The sequence below is a fragment of the Nothoprocta perdicaria genome, unplaced genomic scaffold (genome assembly GCF_003342845.1).
Source record: "Nothoprocta perdicaria isolate Ctin4 unplaced genomic scaffold, notPer1 scaffold_206, whole genome shotgun sequence".
Lineage (NCBI taxonomy): Eukaryota > Metazoa > Chordata > Aves > Tinamiformes > Tinamidae > Nothoprocta > Nothoprocta perdicaria.
The window spans coordinates 550,094-568,456 of record NW_020455272.1 but is presented as its reverse complement, the minus strand read 5'-3'; the positions used below and the strand labels follow the sequence as shown (position 1 = coordinate 568,456).

General features: G+C 41.6%; 1 protein-coding gene across 1 annotated transcript in view; it reads right to left on the bottom strand.

Moving 5' to 3' along the window:
- Window positions 1-1,709: 1,709 nt before the first annotated feature.
- The window catches only part of TNRC6B (trinucleotide repeat containing 6B), a 43,806-nt gene continuing 27,152 nt past the window's right edge, over window positions 1,710-18,363 (bottom strand). The window contains exons 10-22 of the mRNA XM_026038264.1: window positions 17,296-17,466; window positions 15,385-15,510; window positions 14,214-14,345; window positions 13,604-13,705; window positions 13,092-13,278; window positions 12,625-12,759; window positions 12,231-12,407; window positions 9,907-10,053; window positions 9,540-9,635; window positions 7,262-7,531; window positions 6,750-6,820; window positions 5,020-5,159; window positions 1,710-3,547 (exon numbers count right to left, since the gene is read on the bottom strand). Coding sequence (XP_025894049.1) covers window positions 3,157-3,547; window positions 5,020-5,159; window positions 6,750-6,820; window positions 7,262-7,531; window positions 9,540-9,635; window positions 9,907-10,053; window positions 12,231-12,407; window positions 12,625-12,759; window positions 13,092-13,278; window positions 13,604-13,705; window positions 14,214-14,345; window positions 15,385-15,510; window positions 17,296-17,466 — 2,145 coding nt within the window. The 3' untranslated portion in view covers window positions 1,710-3,156. The remainder of the gene's footprint in view (window positions 3,548-5,019; window positions 5,160-6,749; window positions 6,821-7,261; window positions 7,532-9,539; window positions 9,636-9,906; window positions 10,054-12,230; window positions 12,408-12,624; window positions 12,760-13,091; window positions 13,279-13,603; window positions 13,706-14,213; window positions 14,346-15,384; window positions 15,511-17,295; window positions 17,467-18,363) is intronic.

The window sequence follows — 18,363 nt, the reverse complement described above, 5'->3', positions numbered from 1 at the left end:
ATATATGCACTTTTTGGTCTTTTTTTTTTTTTTTTTTGTACGTTTTAATTTTTTTTTCCCTTTAAGCTTACAATGGAAGAACAATTTAGCTTTTCTTTTTTTTTCTTTTTTTTTTTTCTTTTTTTTTTTGTTTTATATATTTCAAATCCCTCATTATGTCTTGTAAACAAGAGGGGCTCTAGCACCCGGCTTTCACCGTAGTATCGCAATGAACTCAACTAACCCAAAGTGCAGGAAAAGGGACCTTAGGGCAGGTTGGGAGAGAGAAGTGAGGGTGGAACACAGCGAGGAACCAGCAGGTTTTAGCGAACCACGCGACAGAACGGATACTGGCTTCACTCGGGCCAAAGGTGCTTCCCTAGGAAGTACTGCTGGCACAGGGCTTAATAAAACCTACTCTGCGGATCGGAGCTCGGCTGGTCTTCAAGCAGAGGTTACCAGAAACGGAGCTGCACGGATGTGCACGTGGCAGGGGAGCGAGCTAGCAGGAGCTGGAAGAGCACGTTTTGTTTCACTGTGCGCGGCGGGATGAAAGGGGGAGACATGGTAGAAAAGTATATTCCCAAACGGAGCCATAGCATGCTGCGCGCTCCAGTTTACTAAACAAAATACAAACCTACTCGTACTTTTTTGTCACGTAACACTTTGCATACAAATCTACAGGCATGTGTAAATGCAGCATTTCCCCCAGTCAGCCTTCCTTGTGACGTTGGGTTTTACAATAGATAAGATGAATTTAAAAAAAAAAAAGAGCCATGGGCTCCCTCGCCCGTCCCCCCACCCCGACACACACTCCCACACACTCGGCACACACTCCCACTCAACCTGCCTCGGCTTCTCCCCTYGCAGCCCACGCTTAGCGTTACATGTTTCAGACATCACTGCATCCTTCAACGGGGATGCTGAAGGGAGGGCCCCGTGCCCATCCTGCCTCCCCTGGAGCTCATGCAGACGCAGAGCTGCTCCCGCCACGGCTCGGAATGGACAAGGTCTTTGCTGGTACGGAATCACCTCGGAGAGTGGAACCGCCAGACGCCGCTACGGGGAAGTGCTAGCACTTGGGGGGAAAAATGTACCGGCATCTCTTTGCCCTCTTCTTCCAGCCCCCCCTTCCAAGAAAAAAAAAAAAAAAAATCACAAAATTAAACATTGCCCTGCTTCGTGTAAATGGATGTCCCTTCAAGTCTGCTACAACTCTGTTCACAACAAGCAGTGTCCAAAGTTTTGTTCCCAGCGCACACAGGCACGCACACACTGGCTGTCACTGTGGATTACAGGTCATCCCTATCCTGCCCAGAGTACTACTACACTGACGCTAAAAAAATAAAAGAAAAAAAAAGAAAAATAAATCAAAAAACATAAACAACCCCCCCTACCCCCAAGACCTTTCCTTAAATACAGAAATTAAAAAGCAACAGTAAAAAAAAAAAAAAAAAAAAAAAAAAAAAAAAAAAAACAAAAGGTGCAATACTTTTTTTAAAAAAAGTCTTTGCTAGTTATATACCTGCCTAAGCAAAAAAATCACGTACACAGGAAAAAAACACAACACAGAAACAAAAGGAAACGTTTTTGAAGTACACACTGGTTTAAGAACATTCGTAAGTAAACGTTTCTGTCAGTGATGGTCTGGTGCTGTAATACACCGAGGCCTGGCACAGGTAACGCTCACCGTGAAGGACGCGGAAAGGAGTTTGCTGCATGTGCTTTCAGGAGATGAGGCAGGCAGGCCGGCCAGCAACTCGCTGACACCTCTGAGTTTTGTCAGTTTTAATACGAGCGATACATCAACTGAAAGGCTAACTGAGCTGGGCTGGAATCTCAGGCTTTTGATGGATTCTTCAAGAGTGAACATGGGTGCCTATACATAGGTTTAGGGGAGAAATGAGATACTTTTTTTTTTTTTTGTCTTAAAAGGTACTGAAGCTTGGAAGAGACTGAGTAAGAACATTTGTCTTAGCCGCACAAAAATGGCAATGTCTTCCATTCTCCTCTTTTCCCCTCTTCCAAAGAAAAAAGAAATGGCTTGCATTATATAACAAACATTCTAGGGTTCACTCAGTACAAAACCCCCACATGCAGACATAAATAAATAAATACACTGCTACTCAAAAGACAACATTGGCTCCCCTCTCACCAAATCCTTTGGATATGGCAGTGTTCTGCTCTACCACAGGGTTAGAACGAGGGCTAGGAAGCAACTACCCACGCAGTATGATCTGCAAACTTGAGATAGCACCCTGCTAAAATGAATTTAAAAAAAAAACCCTACTGACAAATTTTAATCCAGCCCAACTGGATACTGCTTCAGCCACAGGGACTCCACCGTGCCTGTCTTGCTGGCAGAGTCAAGACACGCAGATGGCCAGCCAGCCCGTAGACCATCAGCAATGCAGCGTTTCAAGATTATATATATAGAGAAAAAAATGCACACACACAAACATGTGCACACGCACTCACACAGAAACAAGCACACGTGGGCAGTTACATGTGCCAGAACACACTGGTACTTTTCAACCAGCCAATCACAAAGTGTTGGTTTTTTTGTTTTTTGTTTTTTTTTTTTTCATTTTGTCTTTTTTATGTTTTTTTTTTAATTTTTTTTTTGTTTTTTAAAGTGAGGCTCCGTCAAGTCTTCCCCTCCCCCCACCCCTTTTTTTTTCTTTTGTACCCCACCCCTTGCCCCAGCCCAACATGGTAGACCTAAGGACGGAAACACACCCAGTGCAAACAAAGTTAAAAAGCTATTTTTTTTCAGTATATATGTTTCTTAGCAACAACTTCCGTATAACATGAAAAAGTGAAAAACTAGAAACTAATTTTTTTAATTTTTTGTGTTTAAATTTAAATGGTATGTGTACTTGCTTCACATTGTCTTTCTAAGTTGGCGTTCATGATTCAAGTATTTCAAGAGTGATATGTTCTCTTTTTGGATTCATATTCCAAACGAAAAAACTGAAGATATATAAGGGAGGCAACTATGTGCTCAGACAGTCTGTCAATGACCCACCTTTTTTTTTTTTTTTTTTTTTTCTCTCCGTGTTCTTTTTTTTCATTTTATAATTGTATTTATTGCAAGTTGAATAAAACGAAAAGGTCAAGTTAGTGCTGCTGCTGTTCCAAAAAAAGGTCACGAGGTCAGAGTTGAAAGTTCTAAGTTCAGATTGAATCCGACCCTCCTCCCAGAAGGTCTCCAGGTAGTAAGGGAGCAGGGCTGCCCATTCTGTGTGGATCCTCTACACTCGGGACCCCCCACAAGCTTGAAGAATAGTTTGGGGGCCCCCACAACGAAGCGCCAGTGAGATCACCCCCACTGCTGCCGCCGCCGCCACCACTGCTCCACTGCCCAAGCCCTGTTGACCCACCAAAGAGATTCAAAGCAGGTCCAACTGGATCTGTCTGGTTCTGTCCCGTCTCCAGGGATTGCCAGCCTGCCGTGGGTGCACTTGGGGTTGCTGCAGGTGTAGGGGGCTGAGCTTGTGCCAGAAAGCGACTAACCTCTTCATCTGTGGCAAACTCAGCCAGGATGGTAGTGTTTCCCAACACACACCTAGGGGACGAAACACACAGGAATTAGACAAGAGTCAAAAGGTTTCCAGGCCCTGTGGCCTTGAAAAGTGACTAAGGGCTAAAACCAGAGCAGAAATTAGCCTGAAAAATCAACAAAAAAGCCTGCCATTTTTGAAAGTGAAGCCAATTTTGCAGAGCAGAAATACTTTCCCTTTCTAAGGGGAAACCCTCCAGTCTTCTGCTGTTATGGCTGAAGCAAAAACTTTCTGAATTTAAACTAATGACCTGACCAAACATAAAGGCAATAAAGGGGTATAGAGAGTGTAGCTAAAATGGGAGATGCACATATGCCACCTTTCAAACAGAAGAGATCTCAAGGAAAGGTTTAAAAGTCCATGTAATGCAAGGCAAAAGATCTCTCTAGTTAAAAAAACCCTAAAATTTAAGTGTTAAAACTCAATAAAAAGAGTAAYAGGAAAAGAGGTAGGGAATTCCTGTGTCATAAATTCACACTTTTTCAAAAGAAGCCAGAGGAGGCTGCCAACTTCAAGAGGCTTAGAACAGGAAACCTAAGATTTGCASCCTCTCCAGAAAGCCATTTCAGGTGTAACTCAATTGTAACTACAGCAGATTCCCTCACACGTGGATTACGTGCCTATCTGCAATGCGGCAAGGCCTCTGTGAATCAACATTAGCCCTAAAAGAAGTGTTACACATGGGCAAAACATAGTGAGTTGTGCAAAAACAAGGGAGTTTTCAACTAGATGTATTTTAATTAAAAGAATGTAAATGTTTCAGTATTTACATAGGGCAAAATTAATTTTGCATTAAAGGTGCTTAAACCATGACCCACAAGGCACTTTGTTCAGGGTGCAGATTAAGTGAATAGTTCCTGGGATGGTATCCCACTCATTACTCCCAGTTAAGRCAGATTATATTTAATAGTTTAAAAAACCTGCATCCTTTCTTACAAAGATATTTACTGCTACAGCTAGGAAAGCTGCATGACATAATGAACTGAAGCTGGAGATCCATCCAGCGGTCAAAAGGGGCATTTGGTTTGTGAAAACACGTCTTGAAGAATGATCCACATTTTGGGGCTTGAGAGTATCTTCCCTTTCATATAATGAGTATTTTTTCAGAAAACATTGCCCCCTTCCTAACAAAAGGGAATCAATATTTTATCATCATTCACATTCTGATTCACAGTRGTGGAGGGGAAGACTGCTTCAAAAATGGCTGTTACGCGAAACAACTCACAAGCTTTGATAAAATGGCCAAAAAGGTGCAGCCACTTGCACACTGGTAACAACCCTGACAACTGCAACTTCTTAGCTCTGTATCTGCTCGTTTAACCTAACAGAGGACACCTTTGTTTCTCAGATTCCTCTACTGACGAAGGAAGGACTCCCTTTCCAACAATGACACTTGGAAGTGGTTTCCACAGCATAGCTCTGGAGAGGCATCTCGCACTTCATCTAGCAAGGAAGGAGAGAGGAGGGGATTGCTCACATGTGCAGTGCAGTCTGGGCCTTGGCCGCCTCCTGTTTGGTGTTGTATCGGATAAGGGCCGTGCCCTGGGTCAGGTTCAGATGGAATGTCAGCAGTGGGCCATGCTGCATGCAGATCGTCCTCAAGGTTGACCCATCGATCTGAGGAAGAACAGCCAAGGACAGAACACAGGTTTGTAACCATTTCTCCAAATCTCCCTCCATCTTAGCTCAAAACACCCGCAGCAATTAAGAGATAACTTCCTCTCTGAGAGGCAAATGGGTGAAGGGATTTGCACCAAAACAAACACATTTGTTCCTCTATCTCCAGCACTCTGCTTTCAGTAGAATTGAGATCAGCCAATAGTTGGAATTCTTTTGGTAAAAAAGGAAATCTCACKTCTAAAATGAGGGCTTTTTTTTTGGTCTTTGCGTTCTACAAAACAGTAAGTCATCGAAACAGTCAGTGATTTGTCTGCCAAACCCAGCAATGCTCATTCCTCCTAAACTAATGTTTTCATAGCAGCTGTAGCCTAGATTCCTTCTGCAGCAGTAACAGCTTGTTACCTCCAGTACCTGCTGTTCTCCAGTACCTGCTGTTCTCCCAGGGCTCTTGTATGGGCTCTCCTCTTGGTGTGCCACGGGAACACGCACTCATGAATACAGGGCATGAGTGCGGATACTTAAGGAAGTGCCCCCTTCCCTTTATCCCTCGAGTAGTATAACGCCTCAGTGAGGAAGGAGCAACTTGTTTGTGGGTACAGACATGGCCATGTTAAAACAGAGAAACCAAAATGAAGACACTATCCCTGAACTCACCTTCACTTTTAGTTTTCCTCCTTTCCAGTGGACTGTCCCCACAAGTTATGTTATGGAAGAGGCATAATCTAACTATATTCCATTTCCTTATCAACCTAAATGCCTGCAAAATACATTCCTCTTCCATTAAATGATCCCCAAAGAAGTATTAAATCATCCTGAACAGGCAGAGTCTTCAGAATATGTTTCTACATCACACACTGCTCTTTCCTTCACATCAGAGGACCAGTCTTTCTTAAAGGGAAAGCAGGTTGCCATTTTGTGTCATCCAAGCATAACATGGATATCTTAGTCCTTCCCTTCATAGTGATATTTTCCTAGACTGTTCTAGAAGCATAGCATATTATCCATCCGAACAAGGAACTCTCTGTCTAGACCTCAGGGCGCTGCTAATAATCATATAAGGCTTTTCCTAAGCCTTGAATACAGACTAATTGGGATGGTTGAAACCAGGATCTCCATAGAATTCATTCTGAATGGAAGTAAAGTCTGAGAATACTTGTTACAATAATCTAACTAAGCTGCTTTTGGCAGGAGCTCTGGAAACATTCTGTGGTTTCACTATGGAAACACCAAAGTGAAAACCGGCAGTTACGTTAGCTTTCTTCAGGACTATTTACTTGGGGATGTTGTCAATAACAGCTATAAGCCATTCTACATTACCCTCACTTCTAAGAAAAATAAGCTTGGTGTTTCAAGTAATTTCTTGCAGTTCTACATAATGAAAGGTTGTGATGGTCATACAGCAAAAAAATGAACATCATCTTCGAGTTAGCTGACATGATTACAACAGAAAAGCAGACTACAGTCCAGTTTAATCAAGAATTACATCAATTTGCTTTTGTTAAATTTAATTCAGATAGGAGCAGCTACATCTCTCCATCTCTCAGCAATTGGAGCAAACGGGTTCCTGGAGACAATAATAGAAAATACCTGTGGAGTGAGATTGTGAAGAACCAACCAGTAGCTAGGACGAACTGAGCCACCATCACTCCAAGTAGAAGCTACAAGCAGAAGAGAGAATAATCAATAAAAACTTGATAGAAAGAAAAATCTTCTCCATTGCAGTTAGGTTTTCCAGTCTTGGACAAATCCAGCTTAGCAGCCATGCAAACAAGGTCCATTTTTTAGTTCTGAAAACAAAAACACATCTTCACATTTCAAATCAAGATTCATTTTTTACTAGATTTTATCCTCTAGGAACTTCCCACCCAGAGCAAGCACCTGCCCAACCCCCTTGAACCCTGAGAGGCCAATGCAGCAGAAGCTCCCTCCCAGGAGTTCCCAGCCCTCTTCACCCATCACCCCCAACAGATCCTGGGACCTCCTCCCCCCAGCCCCATCACTGATCRTAAATATCCATTTTGAGAAGTACTTATTTTGTTTCCTTTTACCAGGCAACTGTAACCTTCTTTCATCCAAACCATGAGTGCTGTAAAACGTACACTCCTCAGCTCTGATCAATGGTGATAGCAGGTGATTCTTCTCACCAGAGGCAAGCCTTGAGTCCTGTGCCCCCCAGCCCCTGACCGACCGGGCTGCTGTGCTGTTCCATGGAGATGATGGTTTGGGGTTGGTCAGGCCAGGAGGCGGGCGGGTCAGCCCTGTAGTGTTCCTTGAGGAAATATGGTTTTTCCACATCTTGTTGGAGAGATGAGTGGGATTGTGTCCTATGGGGTCTGGGGACCATGTTGATTTGTAATCACTGAATTTTGCTAGAAGATGAAATAAATGGGACGAGTTAGTGAAACTAGAGATTCAAGTAGCCTTCAGCTGTAACTATTATTGTAAATCTAAGCACATTCCTGTCAGATACAAGCACAAAGCACAGAATCATGCAGCAGTTAAAACCTGCCATACCAAAAGGAAGCCAAACAAGCCAAGTCACATACGGTTAATCTTTGGTCATCTGAAACAGATCATCTAGTTTTTGGGCAGCTTTATGATAACATATCAGATCATAGTATATTCAAACACTAAGAATAATCACAGTAACTTCTATGGACATATTATCTTTCTTCTTAGAACCTCATGATTCATTTGAGAATTCCCTACAAGACTGGGCAATACTAAATTAATCAAACTAACCTTTTCCAAGTCCCATACTTGCAGAAATCTGGAGACCACTCTTGGCCTACAAAGCTCATGTCTGCCTCATGACACATACTTTGTTACAGGATGAACTCTTGTAACAGGGTTACATATTATATACAAAACATGTAAAGAAGGCTATTCAACTGTGGCAGCTAAGTAATATRTGAACTTTAAACAATCTTGATGGGATATACTCAATTTACATGAGAAAACATTACTGGATACCTACTGGCCACACAGCTTGTATCAAGAAATGAGCATATGCTTCATTTTATGTTTGGATGACTACATTTCATAGTGGCTCAAGTATAGATGGATAAGAGTAATCATCAATGGCAAATAGGCTTTAAGCACTAATGTATGAATAACATAGTCAGAAGTGCTTCAAAATTTTCTTTTAGTAGACCCAAACAGTTTTATGGATATGTTAATTCCAAATCCCTACTTTAAGATGAACTGTTTTCCAGCTGTAAAGTGCTTTTATGCAGTTTATCTAAATGAGAAACAAACAGGATCTGTGCAAGACAACAATCTGTTCGTCGTATTCAACTATGACTTTAATCACTTCTAATCTTTCCACTTTTGCTTTTGTGCTAGACATAGTTTAGCAGAGGTAAGAACCTGAAATAACGGTGCTCCTCTGCCTGGGATGTCAAAGAAATCTTATATGCCATTATAACACTGGATAACATAGATGCTGCTTCAAACCAAAGTCACCCTAAAAAGTGGTAGCTTGGACGCTGTGCTCGAGGGCTAAATCAGACTTTCAGCACATTTTGTGTAGATACTTGTTCAACATGTGAACACAGCYGTTAGCCAGTAAGATGGAAAATAAAACACACAGCTCAGAGCTGATTCTGTCCCAGCCGATATTTCCTGTTTTTTCTACCTACACACAACTTTTCAGTTTGAAGTACCTGCCAAAGACAACCATGTCTCAAGAGAAAACTGGCATTTCCAAAAGGTTGGAAATCCAGTGGATTGTCTGCAGCAAATATTTCCAGCTTCCTAGTCAGAAGTGTGTGCAGAGCCYATTTTTCAATATAAAGTTTTGGAGATCTCCTTACCAAAGATGCAAGGCAGACATCTAAGTTACTGTTTACAGGCCACCCGCCAAAAGCAAAAAGACTCCCTAAAACTCATCAAGTTTTAGGGAATGATGAGCGCTACAAAAAGGGAGGCAAAATCAGCCCCTTCACAGCACTCCAGTATTCTAAAGTTTGAAGATAAATACGGAATTGAGTGATAAGGCAAGAGATTTTAACTCACACATACAGTAGCAGGCATACTAAAAAAAAACTTATGACTGTTTTCTGACATACTGAGATTTCTTTTCTTGTTTCATCTGCTGCTTGCTACTATCGTGTTCTTTAATCTGCAAAGCCAAGAACTTCGTATCATGGTAGTGAGTGGGATCTTAGCTTGGCTTTTTAACACAGCTACAGCAGAGTATTTTACCATCAGGAGATGGTAACTTACGGGATTAGATACTCAAACTTTTACATCAGAGCTGCCTTAGAAATCAAYGCAAGATTAAAATATCCAAGGTGAAACAGGAATGAGAAGAAAGAGTAACTAGTGAACAAATGGAAAATGTTTTTGTCCAGGTAAATCTAGGAGGCCGCATACCTGAAGTGCTATGAACGTTGGTGAAGGAATTGTCAGAGGCACTGTAGGGCCAGGCACCAGGTGAAGGCAGCGAGGTGTTGAGGGAAGAATTAGACCCTATCGAAGGGAAAGGGAGAGAGAAAGAAAAAAGTATGCGAATGTTGCAGAGTCTCAACAGCAGAGTAACACTGCTGAATCTCCAGAAAGCCATGATTGGTACCAATATCATCCTTTCATGTGCCGCACAACTCCTGTGCCAAAGGGCACAGGCTTCCTTTGTAGTTAAAGRCAACTCATTCCTTGTTCTCCTTCTGTTACGACAGGAGCATTGGAATATTCTTGAGCATGAGAATGACTTAAACGATGGCATGCCGGTTTGCTGCGTTACCTGTGGTGTTGTCCCGCAGAAGTTGGTGGTCAGTATCTACAATGGGAGATGTGGCTGTCCCCCCCAGCACACTTCCAGGGGTCACATAGGGGTCAGACTCAGGGTCAATGTTTTGTATACCTTTCCATGGCACTCCTGGTTGGAACTCTGGGACAGGTAGGAAAAAACAATTAGACGCAGACAGGGGAATGCCTTCTCCTGGGGGTTAATTGCTGAGGAGATTTTAGAAGGGCAAAAAAATTGTCTACTACTTTCACAAACAAATAATAATAAGAAGAATAAGAATAGCTGTACATTTGGTTCAAATAATTGGCACAGTAAGAGCAATGCTGGGATTGTGGTATTGCATCACCAGAAGAACCTCAGAGGAAATGTAAGAAATGCCCTACTGGGTCAGAACTGCGGTCCTTCCAGCCTACTATGATGTCTCCAACAGTGACAAGAGAGAGAATTCAAACCTAGCCATTTATTGGCAGGCTTCTTCTCTCAAATCCTCCTAGCATCTGCAGGGATGCAGATGACAGGATGTCAGAAGTACCCTGGATCTGCCAGCATGTGCTTCTGGGCCTACTCTCCATCAATTTATCTAAGTCCTTTTTGAGCCAGCTAGTACTATCTGCTTCCACAGGCTCTAGAAGGAACACAGTGCCGAACTGCACCACTCCCTGTGGGGAAAGAAAATGCTCTCATCTATTTTAAACATACACTCTTTTACTTAGAGGATTTGCACCACAGTTCTAGTGTTGCAAAATTTGGGGAGTAACAATTCTGCACTCCCCTTATCCACTGCTTCTATAACTTTGTAAACCTTACTCACAACTCCCAGCCTTTAGTAATACTAGAAAATAATCTAGGATAATAGGTGTCAACACTCCCCACAGTATGAAGCACCAGCACTGCACCAAGACTGCGATCTGCTCAGCTACTGTCAAAATGCTGCAATTCCTGGAAAAACAGGATTATGACACAGCTCGAGTTCTAAGATCTTTTCTGTTCTGAGATCAAGAATACACAAACACAGCAAGATGCCCCAAATTGGAACTGTTTGCCAGAAAAGAAGTTATCAAGATTGTTTTGAGTCCTGCCTTTGTGAAGAATTCTAGAAGCTGGTGACACTGAAGTGTCTAGCAATACCTTACCCAAAGAGCAGTCAAACTGACTACAAATGCAACTGCTTCCTATCCTGGATATAAAAGACAGGGCTCCTGGTCTCCACTTGCCATTGAAATAAGTCTCACTGTTTAGGCTGCGTAAGGAAAAAAATCTTTCCTGTGAGGGTGACTGAGCACTGAAACAGGTTGCCCAGAGAGGTTGTGGTGTCTCCATTCTTGGAGATACTCAAAAACTGTATGAACACAAGCCTGGGCATTGTGCTCTAGGTGACTGCTTGAGTGGGGAGGGGGTTGGACCCAGTGATCTCCAGAGRTCCCTCCAACCTCAGCTATTATGTTTGTGTGATTCTGTGCCTCGTCCCATGGAAAGAAAAAAGTCACAGTGCACATTCATGCACTTTCAAGGACATCACTCTGGATTTAAGGAATGTTTATATATAAAGTTATGTGCATGTTCAGATATAAATATGCTTTCCTAGATACTCAGTTTTTTAGTAGACAGAAAAAACTCTGCCAGCGAAACTCAAGAAGAGGAGAAGAATGTGCTACTGTCTGTAACCCAAAAGCAAGAAACTTCTAGCCAAGCCACAAGATTGTTGAGAGGTATTAAAACGTGGTAATGTTCTTCTATCCTTTATGTAACCAGCATGAACCACAGCAAACAGCACGGCACAAATATTGTACTGATAATGCTGGCCAAAAAAATCTTGTGCTTGCAATGGATCATATATCTGGACAATGCTCAGAGGAAAAGTTCAAGCTACACCAAATACAAAAGGTCAAAATAGAAAAATTCTGTTCCCGGCTCTCTCTCTCTCACACACATACTTACACCTTTTGCTTTCTTATTCTATGTTAATCAATCTAATTTTTTGCACCCCATGTCAGTGAAACACAAGTGAGGTATGCTATACAAAAGCATTCTCATGTAAATTTTGCTAAGTGTAAGTCACAAAACTGCAGAAAATGTGTTCATTGAACAAAAAAAAAAGTCAAATGCTATGCAGGCAATTCAGCAGTTAGTTTGTATTTAGTTTAGCAAATTTTTAATGGAAACATAACCTTTAAGTCCTAAGGTAACATGCAAGAACTTTAACAAATGAGCTAGGCCCACCAAATATTCTCCTTGCCGTGATTATCTGAAGAGCAGGGAATAAGAGCTCCCAAGGCATCTACTGTAGAGCTGGGATACAGTTTCCCCTTATGYAATACCTGGAGGCCAGCTGGCGTTGCTGGATTTGCTTCCAATCTTGTTTGTTGGTGGAGATTTGGCAGGTAACCAGCTATCGCCAGCAGGGCCTGCGTGGCCGCCGAGCGGGTCGCCCTGGATTATGTCGAACTGGTTGTAGGGCGATCCTCCGCGAGCCTTTCCAGGGGGCACTATTGCACCTGGGCCACAGAGAGAGAGACACCCACTTGCAGGAAACAGAGGGAAACATTCGGGAAAGATCATTCTAAAAGCACAACTCAGATGAGTAGAAGCAAGGAAAGGCAGTAACTAGCTCAAAGCAGTTTCACCCAAGCCTTTTCACCTCTTGTGAGGTGATATGGCAAGAGCACCCTTATCAAGGCTCCACTCCCAAAAGAGCCAACCCCCTCCTCTCACCATTTTTGTGCATATTGGCATCTTGTGAAGCCACAGAGGGCAGCCCTTCCATCATAGTCCACTGTTTGAAGCGGGATTCTGTTCCAGCCTCTTTCCCTCCCACCATGCCATAATCCATGCCACTCGAGCCAAAGCCTGTGAAACACAAACAGAGACCCATTATCGTTTGTTCTTCTTCSTTCAATTGTCCTCAAAGATGGAGGCACCATGAACTCTAAATCGGGTAAATGTAACAATAGCAACTTTCATACATGCTTGTTAAATCAGAACGAACCCTTTACTTCATTAACAGTTTTGGTTTCATCCCACATAATTTTAAAAAATCCTTTTTTTTTTTCAAGAGTTGACATATTTACTGCAACTTTCCCTCTAGTACTCACACATAAATTACATGTTTGTGGACAGAACTGGCTAATACAGCAATACTAAGAGCAATGCAGGAAATGTCGTTCCACAGTTACACTTACCTGAACCGTATCCAGGTATTTGCCCTTTGGTCTGTAAATCTGAGAGACCCACATTCAAAGGATTGGGTACCATGCTGTCTAAATGTGGCTTAGGCCCAACAGGGTGGGATGGGGAATGCTTCATTCCAGGCTGTCTCTGCTGCTGCTGCTGCTGCTGCTGTTGGAGGGCACTCACCATACGAGCAATCTGCAAAGAATCACAGAAGGGTTAAGGTTGGAAGGGACCTCTAGAGATCATCTAGTCCAACTCCCCTGCTCCAGCAGGGACAGGAAAGGAAGAATGGGAGCAGAAGAAAGGAGCAAGGAAAGCAAAGAAACAAATGGATCTTTATCCTATAGTRGAACAAAGAATTCCAGTGAAAATGTGAAGATACAGTCCTGTAAGAGAGATTCAGTAGTGCAACTGAGCACCAAAGAGACTGTGTGGCATGACTAAGCCTATCACAGTGTTTACAGCAGAGTTTTCCTAGCACACTTTACACTTCACAGGGCTGACAGAAACAGTGGCATACCTGTTGCTCTTGCTGTTGTCGCACAGCTTGAGATAACTTCCTCTGGCTCTGTAACAGCTGCTGCTGCTGCTGTTGCTGCTGCTGAAGGAGGAGCTGACATGCCTGTGAGATAAGTGGGTTGGAAGGGTGAAAATACAGAGCTCGTCAGGTGAAAAATAATCATCAGGAGCTAGTCACAGCAAGTGCTTTATTCAGAACTTAGGTAAAGATGAACTGCTYGGCATTCTTCATAATGAAATAAAATTAAAACATCAGGAAATTACACTATCCATTACCTTTTTCTAATTGCATATCATGTAACAGTACTGCCATACCATGTGATAATGTTACTGCAGTCACTAAGACTACAACTGGAAACTTCATTAAAAAAAAAAGAGGCAAACAACTATTCTTCATACAAAAGCATTGCTGATGATCATTACCAATCCACTCCAACATTTACAATAATTACATGGGCCTGTTTACATTATCTGCTTGYTTCTAATAATTTTCCATTAAAATGAATAGGACTTGTACAAAAATAACACAAGTTCAGCAGAACAAACCAGAATTACAACAAATGCCAAAAGGAAGCAGACACTTCTGCCTCACAAGATCCCTAGCTACTTACTAATTGAAACTGGGGAATCTGTGGAAGCTGGCTCAGCATGGCAATCTGTTGTGGAGAAAGCTGCGGCCCCATATTGAAAAGACCTGGATTCAAGCCACTGTTGGGAAACTGCTTGAGCATGGAGGCCGAAACCTGCATGGAGAACAATTACATTTCCTCAAGGAAAGCACTACTATGAGAAAGAAAGATAAAACACAAGTATTTGTATAAAGGAACAGGTATGGCACCGTTCTTAGATGGTAATCTGGGAAAGACATTACAGACTTCCTAACACGTCACATTTACACATGCACAGTCTACGACTCGAACAGAATGGATACCTTGATTGACAATACACAGCACTATGTGTGCAGATACAGACGCATACACACAGAAACGCCTCTTCCCCAAGCAGTCAGTTGCTAGAGACTGGACTGAATTAAAATCTTGATAAATCTGTGACTAAAGAGTAATCACAGTACTGCCTTAGCACATTAAAAGTGCACTGCTTGACAAGGAAAAGAAAGGCATTCAGGCAGTCCCTGTAGCAAAGACAGAATGCCTAGCAGAAAAAGTTAATCTCTGTATGCTTGTGAATAGCTAAGTAAAAGATAGGAGTAGGTGAAGAAAAATCCCCATTTTCTCCTCTATACTTRAAAGTTACACAAGCAGAATATTCAGGTGTATCTCCAAGTCTTTGCCAAGTCCAAAGCAAAAGACAGAGCAGAGGAAACTTGTGCATTTGGAGAGCCTGATCTTAAAATCTGGAATATAAATACAACATGCAGCCCTTCATCAAGCCTCTCATTCAGGGGGCAGGAAACACAGGACAAGATTGCTTGAAAGAAATAAAGCAATCTGTCGCCCTTCAGAAGAATGTTCAGCTTTTACATCATTTTCTTTTTTTTTTTAAATTATTTTTCTTTTTAATATTGTGTAAAAGCCTAGCTAGGACACAGATTCCTGGGTCTAYTTTGAGGAAAAATAGTTGTGGTGAGCATTTATAATTAACCGCTTCGGAATGAGAAAGAGGCAGCTCACCTTTCCGAGTCAGTTAAAAAAGAAAAGCTCTAAATGAGTTTTAAGCAGTATCTACGCTTTCAACCTGTAAACACAGAAGCAACTTTGAGAGCATCCTCTGAAAGCTTCAGCTCTGTATTTTACGAGTAACCAGTTACTTTTAATTCCTTACCTGGGGGGAAAGAAACTGGGGAGGCACTTGCGCCCGGATATTGGGGGAAGGATTTAGTGGCTGCACTGGGGTGTGCATGCCTCTCGATTGTGCTGTGCTGTTTCCAAACAAACCGTGATTGCCACCCTATAAAATCAAAGCAGTAGTGAGAAGTCACATCCTTCAGGATAATGGATTTCTATGCTATTAACTACATGCAAATAACAGTAAGGCAATATTGACAGAATATCCTTGTGACTACCAAGATGTCTGTCCTGTCTTAAGGGTCCTGGAYTACGTTTCCGAAACGTGGGCTGCTCTTCCTTCACATTTAAAGAGTTATGTTTATCCATATATTTCAAAGCACACTATGAAGTGGCTTATGTTTTGTGTCTTGCGCTTTACAGGTTGGGAGATAGAGACAGAGAGCACAAACAACACGCTCAAAAGTATTTTACTTCTTTAAAGGTATGCGCGGTAAAGACYGTGTCAACTGAAGTTTCTGACCATAGCTTTGGGAAAAAGTTAGGCACCAGTTTAGGTTGCCAAGACGTAATTCAAGTGCCTGGTACTTTTCTCCTGCAAGGCCACTCAGTCTCTAACTAAAATCAGAATTCAACATTTTCATTAAACAGGACAATTCCTCTTCAACCCTTGTGCTGTGAAATCTTATGTGTTCCAGTATTCTATGTATGCTACCCTAGAATCATTGCCCCCAACATAAATTGATCTTTCTCCCAAATTACGATTCTGTGACAGTCTCCTCCGGAATATTTCCTATTCTTGCATGGCAGAATTTCATTAACTTCACCATCCTTCCACTATAGAACTGTATTATGCTTCACTATCCTTCTTCAACAGAAAACTTCCATTCTGCTTCCATATGGGCAGCCTTACGGATTCTTCATTCACCTCCTTTGCATCTCTTTTCCACAACAGTTAATTTACACCTTCTCTTTCAGAAGCAGATGAAGATGTCATATCAAAAAACGCAGGAGGAGAGATAAAGCAAAACCACCAAAAATCCAAGAGACAAAATCTAGAAAGAGCTGATTGGAGTCAACTCAATTTTCAGTTTTTTTTGAGAGGCTTGAAGCTGTGGCTACATTTTGAGTACTCCCTAAAATCCTRCGTACCAAACCCTAGAATAGGTCTGTAAACTTCAGTCTTGATCTGATGTTCAACACTTACTATGTCACATAGAAACAGAGAGACAACACAAAGAAACACCACCATGTTAGGCATGCAACTGTACTAGCTAGCCTACTTGTAATATTTGGGTTCTATTCTTTCATTTCTTTGCATTCCTGTAATGTTTTCTCAATGCAAAATATAATAGCGAGGCAGCGATACTTCCAAACTACAAATTAATGTCTCYGTTTCTTCCCCTCTCCATACAGAGGTAAAAAAAAAAAATATTGCTAATTCAAGAAATTTTAAATACTGTTAACTTAATCTCTCTGTTTGAGGTGTGGTAAAAGCAGAAGAGAATAGGAACAATACAAAAGGAGTGCACAGTTTTAAAAGCACATTTCTACATATAAGGTCACTAAGTAGTGTCTGGGAACATTCAGCTTTTGGTGGTGGCAGTATGAAACAATAGCCCTTAACTAAATTTTTAAACATGGAATTAGGATATAATTATAGTTCTCCACTAAGGAGTTGCCTGAGTTCTACTGACCAGCAGATAAAAGCATTCCTAAAATCTTCCATTGCACTGTGATTCTGGAAGTAAGAGGCCAACAAAAATCGATGAAATACATTTTCACAATACCAAAGTGGACTAATTCTCCGTGGCCTGATATATCTGAAACTTTCCTTAACGTTACTCTCGTTCATTTTGCAGGAAAAGAAACGCAAGCAACCAACTAACCGGGATTAAGCTCAGGTTGCAGCCATATAACAATGCATCTTACAAGGTGGCCTGCTTACTTGTCTAGCAGCGAAGTTTTGGGGACTGAGCCCTGAGCCGATTGCCCCAAGGCCGACGTTGGATAGTGTGGAACCAGAGGGAGACAGCTTGTAGCTGGGAGAAGGGGAGAAGGGAGAGCAGGGAGCCTCATCCCCAAGGCACCCATCTTGATTGGAGAAAGGCAAAGTCAGCTGAAGCAGCAGTTAGCCAACAGCAGGAGGTGGTTAGTGAAGCAACAGAACGTAAGAGGAGAGAAAGAGGGACGGTGAGTGACTAGGAAGAAGCAAAGTTAACCTGTAATAGCAATTACAAGGACAAAATGCCCGACTCGACCGATCACTCGACAGTTAAGCTTCTCGGATTTTGGTCCAAGGAGATTGTTTCTTTTCAAAAAACACAAGATTTTGAAAAGTTTGTTTCACTAATAATGTTCACTTCTGACAGTGGTTATTACTACTTCACAAATAACCAAATATTGAGTTCCTATTGTTTGCATGCACCTACCAACATAATGTATGTTAAGAGTGCACTAGCTCTGCTAGTAGTATGTACTCATTAAACCAGCAGAGGGAGTTCACAAAACTTGTTTTGGTCTGTTATACCAAAATGGAGGAGTTAAAAGGGTTTTTTTTTTTTTTTAATTAAACTTATTAAAATTTTACATTATTGAAGATATTTTTTTTTATGTAAGGCACTTAAATTATATTGGAAAAAAAACCAACATTTTGAAAGCATTAAGACACTCTCCAATTCATACTGTGAAGCAATTAATATCTGATAGTAGTAAGGAAAGCTTCTATTTAAAATAGCAAGAATGTGAAGGAGATGCTACCATAACATACAACAAATGTCACAGAGAAACAGATGTCATACAGAAGCTAACAGTGCATGGACATACAGCATAAGGAGTTGCACAATTCAGGAAAGCTGYTTCCAATAAATCACAGACATGAAAGCAGAAAAAGCTTGGAAGACTGTGATTACAAATGTTTATTTAGATCTAAACCAGTCTTCAGAGCACATAACTATRATCAGTAGCCATAAGGACCATTATGATGGCCTCTATACTAGATTTCATTTCTACTGTT